At 44.5% G+C, this 16908-nt stretch overlaps 1 protein-coding gene across 1 annotated transcript in view; it reads left to right on the top strand.

The window, feature by feature from the left end:
• The first annotated feature begins 2146 nt into the window (after window positions 1–2146).
• Window positions 2147–16908, top strand: part of LOC147261454 (potassium/sodium hyperpolarization-activated cyclic nucleotide-gated channel 2) — a 32438-nt gene continuing 17676 nt past the window's right edge. The window contains exons 1-4 of the mRNA XM_086203468.1: window positions 2147–3328; window positions 5035–5458; window positions 7278–7439; window positions 16025–16243. Coding sequence (XP_086059594.1) covers window positions 2157–3328; window positions 5035–5458; window positions 7278–7439; window positions 16025–16243 — 1977 coding nt within the window. The 5' untranslated portion in view covers window positions 2147–2156. The remainder of the gene's footprint in view (window positions 3329–5034; window positions 5459–7277; window positions 7440–16024; window positions 16244–16908) is intronic.

The following is a 16908-nucleotide window of genomic DNA, read 5'->3' as shown; positions in this document are numbered from 1 at the left end:
ATTTGGACTACCAGCTGCACACGTGAGCAGAATTAGACTCCAACTGAACTAGATCAAGGAAAATAGGCTAACTATGTTTTTGCTGGTGACGGTCATTATAGCCCGTAGCATGAACGTACATGGAGGATGAGGATGCTGCTGCTGCTGCTGCTGCTGCTGCTGCTGCTGATACTCTGTGGCTTCAGCTGATGCTACAAATTTGGATACAGATCATTCAATTAAGATGCCAGGGCAGCAGCACTGGTGCATCCTCGGCACTTGTGGAACCTTCCAAACGTATCTAGACACTCTAATATGATGGAACTGTGAAGGAAACTAGCAATATGCTTATTAGAGAATAACAAACAAAACCTAGCGACACACGTCGACGGCTCCTTGCTCAGTGAGTGAGTGAGTTGGAAGGTTAATATGTCTTAACGGAGATACACTCATTTGCAGCACAAGAAAAAAGGAAGGAAAGAAACAAGAAGGGGAAGATTATGTTATGTAATATTTACCAGCTGATGAGCATTTTTAGCTCTAAGTAAAAGTGGTGAGGCCGGTTGGTGAGTTTTACTCTGGTTTCAGTGAGTCAGCAAGACGAGAAGAGCAGCCCTTCACGTAGATAGAAGCAATAAATCACAGTATTGATGACACTCAGTAATCAGAACAGATAAAAGAGAGAACATCATTCCACTGAAAAGTGTGTATGCGAAGCTGCGAACTGCTAGAATGAATGGAAAGTTGTATATTTATATAAAGAGTCAGTTAAGTTTGGAAACTGCAGGACTTTTTGATTTGAATGCCAGGGTATTCTCAGGAATGGGGGGGTCAAGTCCTCTAATACGACATTAAAGAGCTGAGAATTAAGCAAAAAAAAAACCTTTACCTTTAGAAACCTTAAAAACAAACCTTAAAAAAGCATTTTTTTTGGAAATATTAAAAGCAGACATTTGAAAAGCAGCAAGATAAAACCTTTTCACGACACGGTTTGATACCTGACTGCTTTTTGGAGCCTAATTGAAAGAGTGCAAAGGCGTACATAAGAAGAGTAAACGGTAGGCTCTTAAATGTGTGTATGAGTAATTTTTTTTTAAAAAACTGGCTTCATTACGGTTGACAGAGACCATGTGACCACATCCCAACCCATGTATCATGATATGTATCTTGGGCTCCAGCCTCAAGAGACACACATAATGAAACAGAATTAGACAGAACAGAACAGAACAATAGAATAAATGCACAGGGTTCGAACTGCAAAGAGAAGCTGGTTCTTAACACTTCACTAGGACCCCTGAATGTGTCCAGGGACCCAGTAATGTTCCACTAAAGCACTGATAGATGACTTCTCAGTGCAGGACTGATGTTAGATAATGCACTAGACCAGTGCTGAGTACCAAAATAGTTTAAAAGCTTTGTGAATTATTTCATTAAAATGTTCTCCAAGCCCAGGGTGAACGTTTATGAGGGGTGACAATCAAAAAGTGCTTTGCTGCAAAAATGTATGTAAGTGTGTGTGTGTGTGTGTGTGTGTGTGTGTGTGTGTGTGTGTGTGTGTGTGTGTGTGTGTGTGTGTGTTTGTGAGAGAGCATACAAGTAGTGGAGCTGGCATGTGTGTCTACTCATGCTGAGGGAGTCTGACACTTTTAATACATGAAATTCCGAATTTCTTTCCCTCCCATCAGCTGCGCTCCCTCTGCGTGACCAGTAGAGGGCGCTAAAATCAAACTATAGGTCACATTCATTCAGGGAGTTTGTCATTGAAAACACCTTCTAAAACAGTTTTCATTGAAATATGCTGAATAAATGTAATAAGAATAGGCTGAAAAATATACTTATATCATAATAGAATATAGGCGCGTGCTGACATGAGATCATCAGTGCTGGAGTCAGTCCAGGCATCAGGCCTGGGTCACGGCTGAGAGGCCTCAGCTGCTTGAACTGATTCAGGAGCAGCAAAAGCTAATTGGTTGAATGATATTCGATGGTTGCAGAGCTCCATTAGTTCGATGCTTGAAAGCGTCTCGGTCACAATGACAAGTGAAAGTATATAAGCGCCGTAGTTTGCAAAGAAGTCACGTCCACCCCTCCCTCTGCTTCCTCTCTCTCCTCTTCTCTCCATCTCCCCTGTGCCTCTGTTTGGTTTTCTCCAAAGATAATTGGAGGCAAAATTTGATATGCTCAATGTCATGGACAGGAATGAGGTTTCGCCGGCGTCTGCAGCCTCTGTGACAAAGAAGAAAGCGGCGGGCGGCAGTGGACGCGGTCACATCAGCGCATCCGAAGCTGCCGCGTCCAAATGCGCAAGACGCAAAAGCGGGCAGATCTGTCTGGACTCTCCCGGAGGACCGAGCGGTCAGCGGGCCGGTGAGTCCAGCAACGTCGTGATGGACGAGACGGAAGACGGAGAAGAGGAGTCCAAGTTTCAGCATCCGCGTTTGCGCCGAGCCGGGGGGAGCGGCAGTGGCGGAGGTGGAGGAGGAGGCGGCGGCGGCAGTATCAGGATGAAAAACTTTACGCCAGGAGGGGGAGCCGCATCCTCGGCTTCCAGGAGACACTCCAACAAGGAGCCCTGCCTTACGCACACAGAGGACGCTCCTGCCGCCCCACGGCCCACTGCTGCCTCCAGAGCTACCCAGACCCAGAGACCTTGTCCGGGCGATGGTGCCCAGCGCGCTGAGACCAAAAGAGTATCCGGGGCGGAGGCGTCAGAATCAGTCGCGATTGACGTTTTGAACGCGACAGCGGGTGATGGTTGCAACAGCGTCGCTCCAAATTCCAGCATGAAATGCAACAAAAACGGAGAATGCAGGAGGGACTCGGGTACCGGGAGCCTGCGCTCAATCATCTCCAAGCAGGAGAAGCAGACAGGAGGGTCGGGGAGGGCCGAGGACGGAGGGAGTGCCAAGCGAGGAGCTTGTAACTCGACCACCGCCAGCATGGACGGCTCCATCACACCAGGCGGGTCTCTAACCGGGGGGCACGGAGGAGAGGGTGCCACCCCCGTGTCCGGCGGTGTCCCCGAGAAAAAGGACTCCAAGGTGTCCTTCTCTAACGCGCCGAGCCGGAAAGCCTCTTCCTCACTGCATGGCCCCACTCAGACCCCGCAGCCAAGGAACTCTGTCACTTTCCAGAAGCCGGAGGATGGACCGCCAATTGTACCCGCCGAGGATGTGGAAGCTCGGGGCAGCCAAGCCAGCTTCATGCAGCGGCAGTTTAGTAGTATGCTGCAGCCTGGAGTTAACAAATTCTCCTTACGCATGTATGGTAGTCAAAAAGCTGTGGAGAGAGAGCAGGAGAGGGTCAAATCAGCTGGAAACTGGATTATTCACCCTTACAGCGATTTCAGGTAAGAGCAGGGGCTGCCATTGGCTGCACGCTGAAAGTCATGAGGCGCCTGTGTGGGTCCTCATTGTCATCTACAACTTAGGCTACTTATAGTGAGTAACCACGGAACACATGCATGCTCACACTTCCCGGCTACCGGCTGCTGATGTCTCATTTCATCACCTGTGATTGAATCTGTAGAGATTTGCTTTGCATCCAACTGCCATTAATTCCCCCAAACAACCTGTTGTCAGGCAAATTGACTTGAGCCCAAACTGGCGCTTTAATGTTGTAAACAAACCCCCTTTCCAGCCTGTTAGTACAGTAGCATGTCTGGGGTGCTCGGCAGACCCCGGCCTGCTAGTACACCTTCCTTGCAGTGCGCTCCTACTGAACAAAGAGGACATCCTTCCTCCACCGGCTGGCCTCATCCGCACCAGAATCATGTGAAAGATCGCGCTATTATTCGTTCCTGCAGGTTATATTCTGCGACAAACAGCATGTAGGCTACGCGCGTGTGTGTACGTGTGTGTGTGTATGTATCTGTGTGCGCGATGCACTCAGTAATGGAATGTCACCTTGAGCCAAGTGTGCGAAAACCTCAAGCATGCTCACTGGAGACATATCCGCCCGTACGGCTCCCCGGATCCTGCATCTCAATGACGGATGTTTATTGCGGTTGAGACACTGATAATCCAGCGGGACCGCCAGTGATTTGACTAAACGAATATTAAAGGAAATCTTCAAGCCTCCTGTTTCAGGCTCGATGGATTTCCATGTTTTATTCGACACGTCTCTGAGAACGAGTCGCTGTTTGTGTGTTTCAGCACCAGGAGGAGGGGACAGCTCCGGTCTCGCTGCCATTCATGTCTGGCTGGTTTGTCTCACATAACGCCGAGTCAGTAAAAACCCACTAAAAGGCTCAAGTTGAGACGTGGAACGGCAGACTTGTCACCTGACTGCTGTAGAGCTCTTTCTTTACCGTGCAAACTCCCACAGAGCGTGTCTGACACTTATGCTAATTCACAAGCAAGAAAGTTGGTACCAACATGATGATCGTTTAATATCGTGGAGCGCAGGATCCCGAGCTGGTTGCATAAGTCGCAGTGTAATGACTCAGCGCTGCACCTGTCCTGCAGAGATTCCTCTGACGGGCTCAGACCTCAACACTTTGATTCTGTTTCCTTTCCTGACACGTCACCGCTGACATACAAGCTGGACTGGTGTCCGTGCAGGTCTGACACATGACCGCCAGTGTTTGCTGTTGGGAGTTTTAAACTGGACAACAAACTGTTTTGTTTGTTTGTTTTTTGCCTTTTAGCTCTTTAAAAGATTCTTTATAGACCCTGTATGAGTCTTCAAAACATATCTGGAAATCGATTTTTAAGACGAGACAATTAGCCATTTAAAGGTTAAATAACACCAAAAGAAATATGATAAACTGATTTCTTTTGCGGCATTTTTTTGTTGTTGCTGTGAATGCACAAATGATCTAGACACAATTATTAAACTGTATTAAAGTTGTGCCTCATTGCTCTCTGCATGTCCAAGCGTAGCTCCTGCGCTTCATTTACGTATTTGTCTCTTGTGTATATCGGCTTTCCACAACAACTCCCTTTTCTTACTCTATTTTTGTCTCTTTCCCCCCCTCCCACTTTTTCTGTCCTTCCTCTTATCCACACACACGCACGCACACGCACGCACACACACACACACACACACACCTAGGTTCTACTGGGATTTCACAATGCTGCTGTTTATGGTGGGCAACCTGATCATCATCCCTGTGGGCATCACCTTCTTCAAGGACGAGACCACTACGCCCTGGATCATCTTCAACGTGGTCTCAGATACTTTCTTCCTCATGGACCTGGTGCTCAACTTTCGCACCGGTATCATCATTGAGGACAACTCTGACATTATTTTGGACCCTAAAACCATTAAGAAAAAATACTTAAAGACATGGTTCATTGTGGACTTTATCTCCTCCATCCCAGTGGATTACATATTCCTCATAGTGGAGAAAGGCATCGACTCGGAGGTGTACAAGACGGCTCGGGCTCTGAGGATCGTCCGGTTTACCAAGATCTTAAGTCTTCTGAGGCTGTTGAGGCTCTCCAGATTAATACGTTACATTCACCAATGGGAAGAGGTAAGAGAAAATTAAATATTTTCCCTCACTCATCAAGCAACTCCTTGCCACAGAGGAGGAAACCTTGGTGGTAAAAGGTCACCGGTTTGCCTCCAATATGTTGAAGTTGGCCTGCGACCAAACCAACAATCTGTCTCTCTGTCTGGGAGCAGCTCTGCTCTCGGCCGCCGGGAGGCTCCATATCAATGTTCTCACCTGCCACCTGGTGAGAACTGTAAAATGTCAGCATCATGTTTGAGCTTTAATAAACTTTGCATTCTAATTACTGTTATTCTCACACACCCCCACAACCACACACCCCCACAACACCCCTCTGTCTCGCTGTCTGACCTGGCAGTCCCACAGGCAGCATCAGGCAGTCTAATAAGCAGCCTATTACCAGGGAAAACACAGTTAATCAATTAGACTACCAGAGGAAGAGTAGGTGGGGTAGAGGGTGATAATAACACGCAACACTGGGGGGCTGTAAACTACGATTAAACATGTCGTTAATTGTTCATTTAAAGGAAAATGAGAGGTTAAGTTGCTGGGTGGACTCCCCGCTTCCTGTAGACTAAACTCCTGCCCTTCTTGGCCACTCAACTTTATTTACTCTCTGATGGATTCATTTTGTCAGGGGCCCTGCTTCAACCTCTCGTCAGACTCAGCAGAGCGGGCCGGGAGACAGTATAGGTCCAGCCATGTCATGAGATCACTCGACTTTGCGTTTATGCCAGTATTGGCAGCCTGGCATTGGCATTTTGCAGTGGTGAGCAGTGCGGTGGGGCTCAACTGCTCACTTGACCTTTGGATAATTGGATTTCTGAAGATATGATGTGATATGCACACACATACACACACAGACACAGTGGTGCATGATGGGAAGTGATACTCGGCATGCATGGAGAATGAGAGCGGAGATGTGGTGCAGAGTGAAACAAACGATGTCTTCTCTTTGCACGGACCAAAAACCGCACCGTTACTTTCCTGGAGCCGTCGGCGGTGCTGAACCCCTCCATCGCCTGACACGGCACAAGCGTGTACACTTCCTCTCATGCAAACCCTCTAAAAACCAGATACCGCGATGGATAAAAACAAGCAGCGTAAAGGTTAAAGTGTCATCCAGAAAGATCAGCACCGGTGTTTCATGTCCAGTTCCATTCGTAGGCTTCACTTCTCCCTCAGCTGCAGTGACCCATTTCTATTACCCCCGTTGTATCAGTCCGGTAGCTTCCACCGACCTTCTCGCCGATATTGAATTGAAGCAGGTATAACACTATTGAGCAGCACCGATGAGTTGTTTGTCAGTCAGGTGATAGATGATTGGCCAAAGTGACTGACAATGATTGATGTGTGAGGCGACATCAGCATCGGTTGTTAAGGATCATGATGGGCCCTGTCCATCACCCCGCGTGTCTCAATGCGTGCGAACGTTGGCATGTGTCTCCGTGTTGTTAACATATCTGTGTGCCTGCAGGCTTGCGTGAGTGTTTTGTGTGTGTGACTGGACTCCCTGTATGTGTGTGTGTGTGTGTGTGTGTGTGTGTGTGTGTGTGTGTGTGTGTGTGTGTGTCAGAGCTATAATTGATGTCAGGTATCCCTGTGTGATAAATTTGCCTGCACCTGCTGTGTTTGATTTGGGAGCAATGGGATCATGACTCCCCTACTCATTTATCAAACTTGGTATAATCCAAAGGAGAGCTGAGTAGGTTGCCAATTCTGTGTCTGACACATGAATTCAATCTTTTTGTTTTTCGTGGAAGCCATATTCAGTGAGATAAAATACATCTTACTATTTCCACCTTTATTTCCTTGTGTGGATCTTTTTGTCTTGCTCTAGATCTTCCATATGACCTATGACCTGGCCAGTGCGGTGATGCGGATCTTTAACCTGATTGGAATGATGCTGCTGCTGTGTCACTGGGACGGCTGCCTACAGTTCCTGGTTCCCATGCTGCAGGACTTCCCCTCCGACTGCTGGGTGTCCCTCAACAAAATGGAGGTATTTGTCAAGTCTTGTCTGTGCAAACCACATATTTCACCCACAACTGGATTTATATCTTTTATTCCGATGTCACCAGGAAGGACGAGTATTGATTGAAGTGTCCAACGTACATCAGAAAATATTGGATGAATGCCAGTCGATGTTTTTTGACCATATTCAATACCTTCTTGTCTTTCCTAAAATAGTGTGACGATAATAAAATATATGTCTTCATGTACTTGCCAAGCCACCTTTGTTGACAAAGAGAGACAGAGCGGATAAATCTTTGGTGCTCCAGGCTGAGGAGTATAAGTCTGTCATTTTGTAGATCATAATGAAATATATATCCTCTGCCTTTCACCCACCCTCCACAGAGCAGTGGAGCGCCCGGGGACCAACTCCAGTTTTTTCCACCAGTGCCTTAGTCAGGAATATGAATCTCCAATCATACATGTCTTTGAGCACTTGGAGAAAACTCACACAGATGAAAAGAGGTGTGAACCATGACCTTCATACTTGAGTATGCTTCATTTATTTATATATACCTGAGAGTTTAGTTTACACTGAGGTGCAAAACAAAGCAACTCATATAGCATTCAGACAGGTACAAAGCAGGTACAAACTAGTGCAGGACCAGAAACAAACAAAATAAGAAATCAATTATATGCAACTCTTGTCAAGCGGTTCTTCATTATGGAGTATTGAGGTTTAAGGTATATATATATATATATATATGTAAAAATTGTAATTAATCTGAGACCTGTGCAGATGGATGCTTAATGTTGCTCCTTCTGCAAGTCATTAGCTGATTTTCTTTCTTATAGAACTGCAGCTTACAAGCAATATTATCTGTTTGATGCACAGGTTTAAATTTGTACCAATAAAGAGATATTGATATTTTCTTATAGCAAGACCTAAGTGAAGTAGCTCATAATTACAATTAGAAATTTCTCTGTTCTCCAGAGAACAGTGTGAATATCGGTAGACAGTTGTGTCATCGGCATAGAGATTTAGTCAGATTTAGATCTGAAATGTTATTTGGTAAATAAGATCGAACCAAGGACCGACTCCTTAATAAATAACTAAAAATTCAGACTGGATCTCTGAACAACTTGCAGACATTCCACTTGCTAGATAGAGAGTTGTGTGAACTGCTGTGGTTGTGTGATAGTTATGATCTTAATCAAAACAGGGCTCTACTCTATGATAGTGATTTCTGCTATTCTTACTATTACTATTATTGTTGTTGTCATATGAAAAGTCATCTTGTTTCCAAAAAAAAAAAAAAAATCAAAGAAATTACTCACCATTGTCTTGTTCTGTAACGTTCAGCCAGAAAACAACCAGTGAAGACGCTGTATCAAGGAGAGATTTTAGCGCATCTCTCCACCCCCCCAATGTCTCCTCTTCAGCATGGTGGCTGATGACAGGAAAGATAAAAGGGAAGGGGGAAAACAGAGAGATGGGGGTGAATATGGCCTGGGCACCTGGGCTCTTTGTTGCTGCATCTCTCTCAGAGAGATAAAAGCTGGTTGTTTATAGGTCTGTCTGCCAGTTTCGCCTTCTTCTGAGTGAGGAGGGACCACACAGACCCAGCCACGAGGCACAGGACCAAATGAGGTTTTAAACAGATTGGGTCTCACTCTCGGATGTTGTCAGGGTCTGCCATGATAGCTTGTAAAATTCAGATTAGAAATATTTGTTGGATGCCAGCAGTTACTCTTGTTTTTATTGCTGTATGAAAGCAATTAGTATATTAAAACAAGGTAATGTGATATTGCAGATAAATCAAATATTAAGTATTTAAAAAAAGTACTGAATCTGCTGAACCCTGTCCAGTTTTATTTGGTAGAGCTGAGTGATACTGACAGAATCTGATATCACAACATTGGCTATGGATCTCAGAATCCTCAACGAAGAAATCTTTAGCGTCTGATAGATGTTACTTATTATAAGATATGTAATCAATATTAGCAGATGGGGACATCACCTCTTGGAAAAAGCTAATATACAGAGATAGACATAAACATGTGCTTATATTTTAGTTTGCAAAATTCATTAAATATTCCCAGAGAGGTGCAATCAGCTACAACAACAAAAATGTTGAAATAACTTGAAGTTTTCACATAGCAGATGCCGACTTGGTCCTCATTGTTCCACACCATTGCTGCTGCTAAATACTCAGAAGCACTACCCAAGAACGCAACTCATAAACATAGAGCCGAGAGAAACAATAACCTATTATTATCATCATCATGACCAACCCCTCACTGCAACACCACAGCTTCACTTCCTGTGGCTATGCATTAAAATAGTCTGCTGACGGTGTGTAACCTGAGTAAGTGCAACCTTTGTAAAGGTACATGACACGCTCGGGAACAACTGAAGTCCAGGATGATGAAGTTTATGGCTGACAAACCACTGACTCCCCCACTGCTATCTCTACCACTGTATAACCAGGGACAGTCAGTCCCCAGAGAGCCGTCACTCTCAAACCAAAGGGCCACTGTGGTGTGCTACAGCCACCTGAGACCTCCCCCCTATTGAGTGGCTGACAACTTGTAACATTAGCCATTGTGTTACATCCCGGCTATCAATCAAACATCGCACCCTACAGGGGCTTTGGTGATGTGGGGCCCACAGGCAGGACCCATGGAGGGCGTTGGGAACACTTTGTAACACCGGATGACATCCACCTATCACTAACTGGATTTAGAGAAACTTGTAATACCTCAGGGAACGTAGGTTGTTTGTGCCGTACACCACAACTTCCATCATTTAATTTCCTTTTGATTACATTTAGCATTATGCAGTGTGGTTTAGAAGCCGGCTGACGGAGGTGACGGGGTAATAATGACAGCAGAGCTAACTGACAAACACAGAGTGCGTAGTGTCTTCTCAGTAATTACAACTGTGTGACTGTCCCTTTACTGCAAGCAAATCACAAAGACATCTTTTGTCCCTGTCGCAGCTTTACCTACCTGCAGTGGGAGGTAAGATCAGCCAGTGATCACTAAGTACAGAGTTAAATCAACAATATGCAACGGCATATAAACAAGACAAGTGAAAGCTGCTGTCTTACCTCTGCAAATGGACTGGAAATCAGGTGGTGTTTGTTTCCTGGGCGAGGAGAGGAACGGACGTGATTATCTGAGTCCCAGAGGAACTCAGATGTTTTTGTTCTGAAGGATCTCATTGTGCTGAGTACAAGCAAATTCTGCAATGTCCTACTCAAGTAAGATTCACTGTTGTTGCACTTAAACATTACTCAAGCAGCGGTGAGATTGCTCTTATAAGTGCACTTCCTTTCAAATTCCTAGACGCCCTCCATTGTGGTGACCATTTCATCTCGAAGATTGTGCTGTAACAGCACAGTTGTACTTTTTGAAAAAGTAGCCATAAGATTATAATTGATCACTATGTTGGGTTTTGTGTTGAAGTTAACTTTATAAAGTCTTAGAAAATAACCGGAAATATGCCACCAGGGTTTCCTCAGTTTGTGCTTGGAGACTATCAATTTTAATGAAATCATATGAGTTTGAAATGTGAACATTAGCCATGAAGAGACAAACTGGTGAAATCATGCCAGAGAGAACATGCATCTTTTGACTTATTCACTTCAGTGAGAGGTAAATAAGAAGATCAGCGCCGCTCTCATGTCTGGAGCAAGAACCAGCAGGTAATAAGCTGAGATTAGCATTATTAACATGGTTCAGCTTGCAATATTGAGGGAGTTTCATTTTCATCTTAGCAACAAAAACTAAACATATTCCCCGACATGTTGCCCTACATAGGATTTAACTCAGTTAACTCAAGATAGATAACCGTCTTTCCTCTGTGTGTGCTTTTGGGTGCTGAGACACACACACAAACCAGCTGATGTTAGTTAGCTTAGCACGAAGAACGCTAGTGAGTGGGCAGGGTAGCAGACCTTTGCTTTGCCTGCACAGAGGCTAGAATGGATTGGTATGTTTATTCAGAAGTGGAGAAAGGTGTCTGATAACTTTTTGCATAGGTATGCTACTCCGTCTACTCATTGTGCTAAGCTAACTAGGAGCCAGTTGGTCTTTGTAGGTCTCTATTGTACACGTAGAGGAGAGAAGGGTACCTCCCTTCTTGTCTGGCACTGGGGAGGATGGCGAACGGTCATAATTCCCAAAGGTTTGCTTGTTGCTTTAAAATAACCCGCCCTGGGGCATGTGATGTCTTGCGTCCGTCAGCCTGAATAAATAGACATATTTCACTGTCCACCCAGCGGAGTACAGACCCCACACACTGAGGCAGATGAGAAGAAAGACACAGAGAGAGGTGACTAGAGTAAAACTCAGATAATTCACTGTAAATTAAGCTGCTACGCATGTGGCTAAACCAGCCTTGTGTTACGTGAGTCGGTTATCTATAGATACTTGTCCAGATTACCAGCCGTCGGACACACATAGTGATTGGTCATCTCGTGTGATATAACTCAATTTTCCATTATCTGCTTCTTGCCATCTCTGCAATTTCTTCCATCCATGCACCTATTAGTCCCTTACAGAGACTCTGTCCCTCGCTAGCTGGTACAGGGAGATGAGAACAGATAGAAGGGCAAAAGTTCGTCTTCACCGGAGATCATTGGGTTCACTTTTAGTCGTTTCTCCAGGAATGTTTGTTCAGCTTGTCTCTTGGTCAAACCGGGCGGGCCAGATGGAATGTTGAATACATCTAAGAAGACGTATCCCACGTGTCCATCTGGGAAACAGCCCACAGGAAACATTCTCAGCGTTCTTCGAGGATTTTGAGGTTGGAGTTGTGAGGAGAATGAGAAGTTCCTGCAATCTTGAAAGCCTTTGAGATGCAGTGACAGTAACCTTACAGCACAGTCCAGACACAATAAGCAATGTTCAGTTTAACAATGTCATCTTACCTCCGTTAGACTTTGGCCTGCCAGCATCCTAGTGGTCAGCCTCGACAATTTATGAGTTTGGGTGTGAGCTGGAGTATGAGAGGGTGTTGCTGGTGCAGGAAGCTGTTTCTATTACACCTTGGCATCTCTGAAGGAGCTGGCTCGCTGTCCCCTTTCTCAAACCTGCCAACTCCAGCTGCCCAGCAGGGTAACATTTACCAGCTCTCTTCAACGGAAGTTGTTGCTTCCGCAATTTTTCCTCTCTCTTTTTTGCCATCTTCCTAAACTAGCAAAATCATTATCTTCTCCCAAGCAAACGAAAGCAGTAGCTGTAAATCTGAAGTGGACTCCTTGTGTTAACCTGAGTTCTTTTCATCGACCGTAAGCACTTTTCTAGTTTTCTGCCTTATATGAGTCAAAATAACTTTTTGGTATGCTGGAAAGTGCCATTTATGCACACATTTATTTTACAAAATGGGCAAGAGTCGTGAGTAGCTGCTTGTCAGTTTAGTTTGAGGTGGTGGAAGCGAAGGTCTACTGTGTCATGTTCTGTTGATCTGATGGGCTCCATTGATTTTGCCTGGCAGAGCGTTCATCCAATCAACTTTCGCAGTTGTTTTTGAAGAGGCCTCTCCTTTTCACACATTTGCCATGCGCTGAATTAAATCCTCTTGAATATATGCAACATGCCATCTGGGTCAGCCAGGTTACTGTTAATGACGTTGACAATCATCTAACCAGCTGCATCAGCAGGTTGATATCAGTCGATCATAGAAGAAGGGACACAGTCTTACACCTTGAGTTTATCTCTGGCAAGTAAAAGACGCTGCTGGAGCACACAGACGACCTATCGATGTGTTTTATTCAGGAGCAGCATTTCACCTGAATTAACACCATTTGTAGATCATAGAAGGGGGCATTCTGAAGTTATCCTACAGGTTGTCCAACCTTCTCCATTATTCCAAAAAAATAAAAAATCCTCTTTTGGTTATTTGTTTTGTTGCCTTTAAGTTGCTGCGGGTCAAAGTTCCCAGTATGACTTTAGGAGGAAGTTCAACTCACATAGCAACATTACAAAGAAGACATGTGGGATGTTTGTGGCTCCCTGGTGGCCACATGAGTACGTTTCACTGAGCCTCAATCAGGGCTCGATGCACACTGATCTAACACATTCACTGTATGAATTCAATGGAATGTTCCATTGTTTCATCAACATAAACTAGAAGATTTCGGGCACGTCAAGAAATTCTCCATAAGTGGTTCCCTGTAGGATTGTGTTTCCTCCAGGACAAATGTCACAAAAGGTTCTGTTAACATTCTGAGAGTGTAGTGCAGAGACCACTGGACTGTCACGATGTGAAGTTCTTCAAAAAAACAGGATGTCATTCTGTGGACTTTGGGGGAACATTCAGGACATTCTTGAAATGAAACATTCCCAGAACGACAGTTAATGTTTCCTAAAGACCAGCCACATTACGCTGCCCTACAGCATGTTTAAAAGAACGCCCCATCGTGACGGTTGGAGAAGCTGTGCAGTTTCAAGTAAACGTCTTGACGAGCAGCCAGGTTGGAGCAGATACTCTGAAATGAGTGACGAAAAATGGTGACAACATGTTAATGTAATGGCAAATTAAGATGGTAAACATGGACTTTAAGGTGAGGGGAAAAAAACGCAGCAATGAAAACCAGCCCAGTATTTTATTTTCTTATAAATAATGAACTCTTTACACCTAAAATGAATGAAAAATGAAAGCTACATGTTACACCTCTGTGCTGCTTCTCTGGATATGATAACTAAGGTCCCATGCGTCGCAACATAACGACCCGTCTGCACCCTCACAGAAATGAACACACACCTCTTAACTCTCTTTTCTAATTGCAGAAATCTTTATTTCGACCCCTCAATCTAATTATTACAAACACGAAACCTTCATCAGCCTGTCAGTGACCTCAACCTCAGTTTTCCTGACATGAACACACATCCTGCTTTAATGTTTCAGCTGCTCCGAGTAAACGTGCCGCTTGTGGAAGACCCCGCGTGTGGTCGTTCTGCTGGGCAAGTTGTTCATGCTTACGTGCATCCTCCTGCACTGCAAGGTCACAGCAACACACACACACACACACACACAAAAGGCATTTTAAGGTAGTGGAATATACATATAAAACCTCTCTTGAATATCAGCCGACTTCAAGCAGACTATCTGCAGCTAATGGAGACGGCGATTACCAACAAAGCAACGGATAGTTCCCAAACTGGAACCTCTGGGGAGGGCTGCTGAGACTTGTGAGGATGCGGCGCTGCTCCCTCCCTCTCTCTGCCTGTGCTATTTCAGAATCAAAGTGCTCATCGGTCATCTATTATTCAATCTGTTGCACTCCACTGTTTCTCTTTCTTTTTTTCCCATACACTATTTAGCCTCAGCCCACTTGGTGGAGCTATATTTATTTTTGGACTTTTCATTTAATTCAGCGATGACAGTAAAGTCCCTCCGTCTATTTTGTGCCTTTTAAATAGAATAAAAAAGCTTTTTTTCATACCTGTTATTCTTTATGTCTGCTTTATATATATGTCACTGATTTTCATTATTTATGAATCTATAATGTTACCGTTCCTCGCGGCCTGAAGTGATGGATTGATATGATTTATACTCATATAAAGAGTCAAAGAATGGAGATCTTCACGTTTCTGTAGCTGAAAACCGGACCATCTGTTAAGGTCTTGATAAGTAATTAATGCTGATCAAATCCATCAATAAATTGATCAGTACAGGTCGACTAATTGGCTAATTGTCTGATCAGCCTCACATCACATCATTGTGGTTATTATGGCAATTTTTGAATTACATTTTCTATAACATAACTAAATATGCAGTTAGGAGTTTTTAAGACTGTGTGTGCGTAAGTGTGTGTGTGTGTGTGTGTGTGTGTGTGTCTCACAGGTGACCATGATGCAATATATTCTTGTTCTTCTCGCTGTCTTTTTTTTCTTCCTTGCTTTTAACATAATTATTCTGTTTCATGACATTACTTGGCATATTTAAATACAACAACAACAACAAAAACCTGAATCTAGTCTCTGCTTGAAGTAATTGGTGTCGGCAGCAGCAGCATGTGTGTGTGTGTGTGTGTGTGTGTGTGTGTGTGTTCAGACTGAGGTCACCAGTGTCTGCGCGAATGAAAGAAAAAGGGAGGACACAAAGGAAGGTCGGCAGACAAAAGTATCAGATCTATCGGGCTCGCCGTGATTGCTGGGTCATCCCCTTCCTTTACGACGCCATGCCCAGTATTTACATTCAGGATGGCGACTGAGGGCGAATGTCACTGTATCGGATGATCTCTGATGTTTTTGTCGCGACATTCGGAGGCTTGTCCCGGCATGGAGAGCCTGTAGTAGATTCCTATCCACACACTCTGAAAGGGCATATTTAATGACCTCTCATTATCATTTCTCTCTGAGGAAATAATTTCCGAACCGTCTCTACTGTACTGATTAGGCCTCAAAGGATTCCCCTGATGTTGTATTCACTTCCTCCTTCTTTCCTTGTAATGCAACTCTGTCCCTCGAGCTCTCATTTGTATAAAGTGCTAGTCCACGACCCTGCTGTCCCCAAAGCCTCTCTCTACCTCTAATCTGCTCCAAAACACGCCTACTTCTGAAACATTCATGTCTTTAAGTACTTGTTTATCCTCTTCTTTTCCTTTTTTTTTGTCTCCTCAGAATGATACCTGGTCTGAGCTGTATTCCTTCGCCGTCTTCAAGGCGATGAGTCACATGCTGTGCATCGGTTACGGTCGTCAGGCCCCGGAGAGTTTATCAGATATCTGGCTCACCATGCTGAGTATGATTGTGGGAGCGACGTGCTACGCTGTGTTTATTGGCCACGCAACCGCTCTTATCCAATCCCTGGACTCCTCTAGACGGCAGTATCAGGAGAAGGTGAGGGGGCTTCATTAAAACTACTTCCTCATGTTCTCTTCACCCCAAAACATCCACTTGTCCCTTTTTTGTTTCCTCTTCAGTAGCTACAGGGTTGTTAAAATCATCTTGTACCATCTGTTTCCTGTGTCAGCTTCTTCCATCTCATCACTGGACGTGTAAGATGGGAGATATTCATGCCTTCAGATAATCAGATTCTAAATCAAACTTGTCTTCCGCAGCCCAAATCACAGTTGGCCTCGGGGGGCTTTAAGATCCCTCAATGACACGTGCGTCTATTAATGAGATATTTGATATCTTTGAATAATTTGAGACTGTTGTGTGCTTGAAGAGCGACAGCAGCAGTTTTGTACTCACTGACCCACTGGTGTGTCACTGACTGACACACCAGTGGGTGGCACAGTTAATACACGCATCTTTTTCACACTCGCTTTCTCTTTGTCAATCAGTCGCTGCAGCTGATTTAGCTCCTGCTAATTAAACAATAAAAAAAAAGAAAGACAAAAAAAGAGAACTTTTGCTTGTGACCTCTGCTGGCATGAGGGGTCATTATAGGATGTTGGTGCATAATACAGTTGATCTGTTGTGACAGGAAAGAAACGGGAGAAGAGACAAAGTTAAGAGGAGATGTGTGTGTTTTGAATGTGGAAGAGCTTGGAGATCTT

This window comes from Aulostomus chinensis, chromosome 5 (assembly GCF_037954235.1).
Source record: "Aulostomus chinensis isolate RoL2024-O1b breed Wild chromosome 5, RoL_Achi_v1.0, whole genome shotgun sequence".
Taxonomy (NCBI): Eukaryota; Metazoa; Chordata; class Actinopteri; order Syngnathiformes; family Aulostomidae; genus Aulostomus; species Aulostomus chinensis.
The sequence above is the reverse complement of the archived record's forward strand: the minus strand, read 5'-3'. Positions and strand labels throughout refer to the sequence as shown.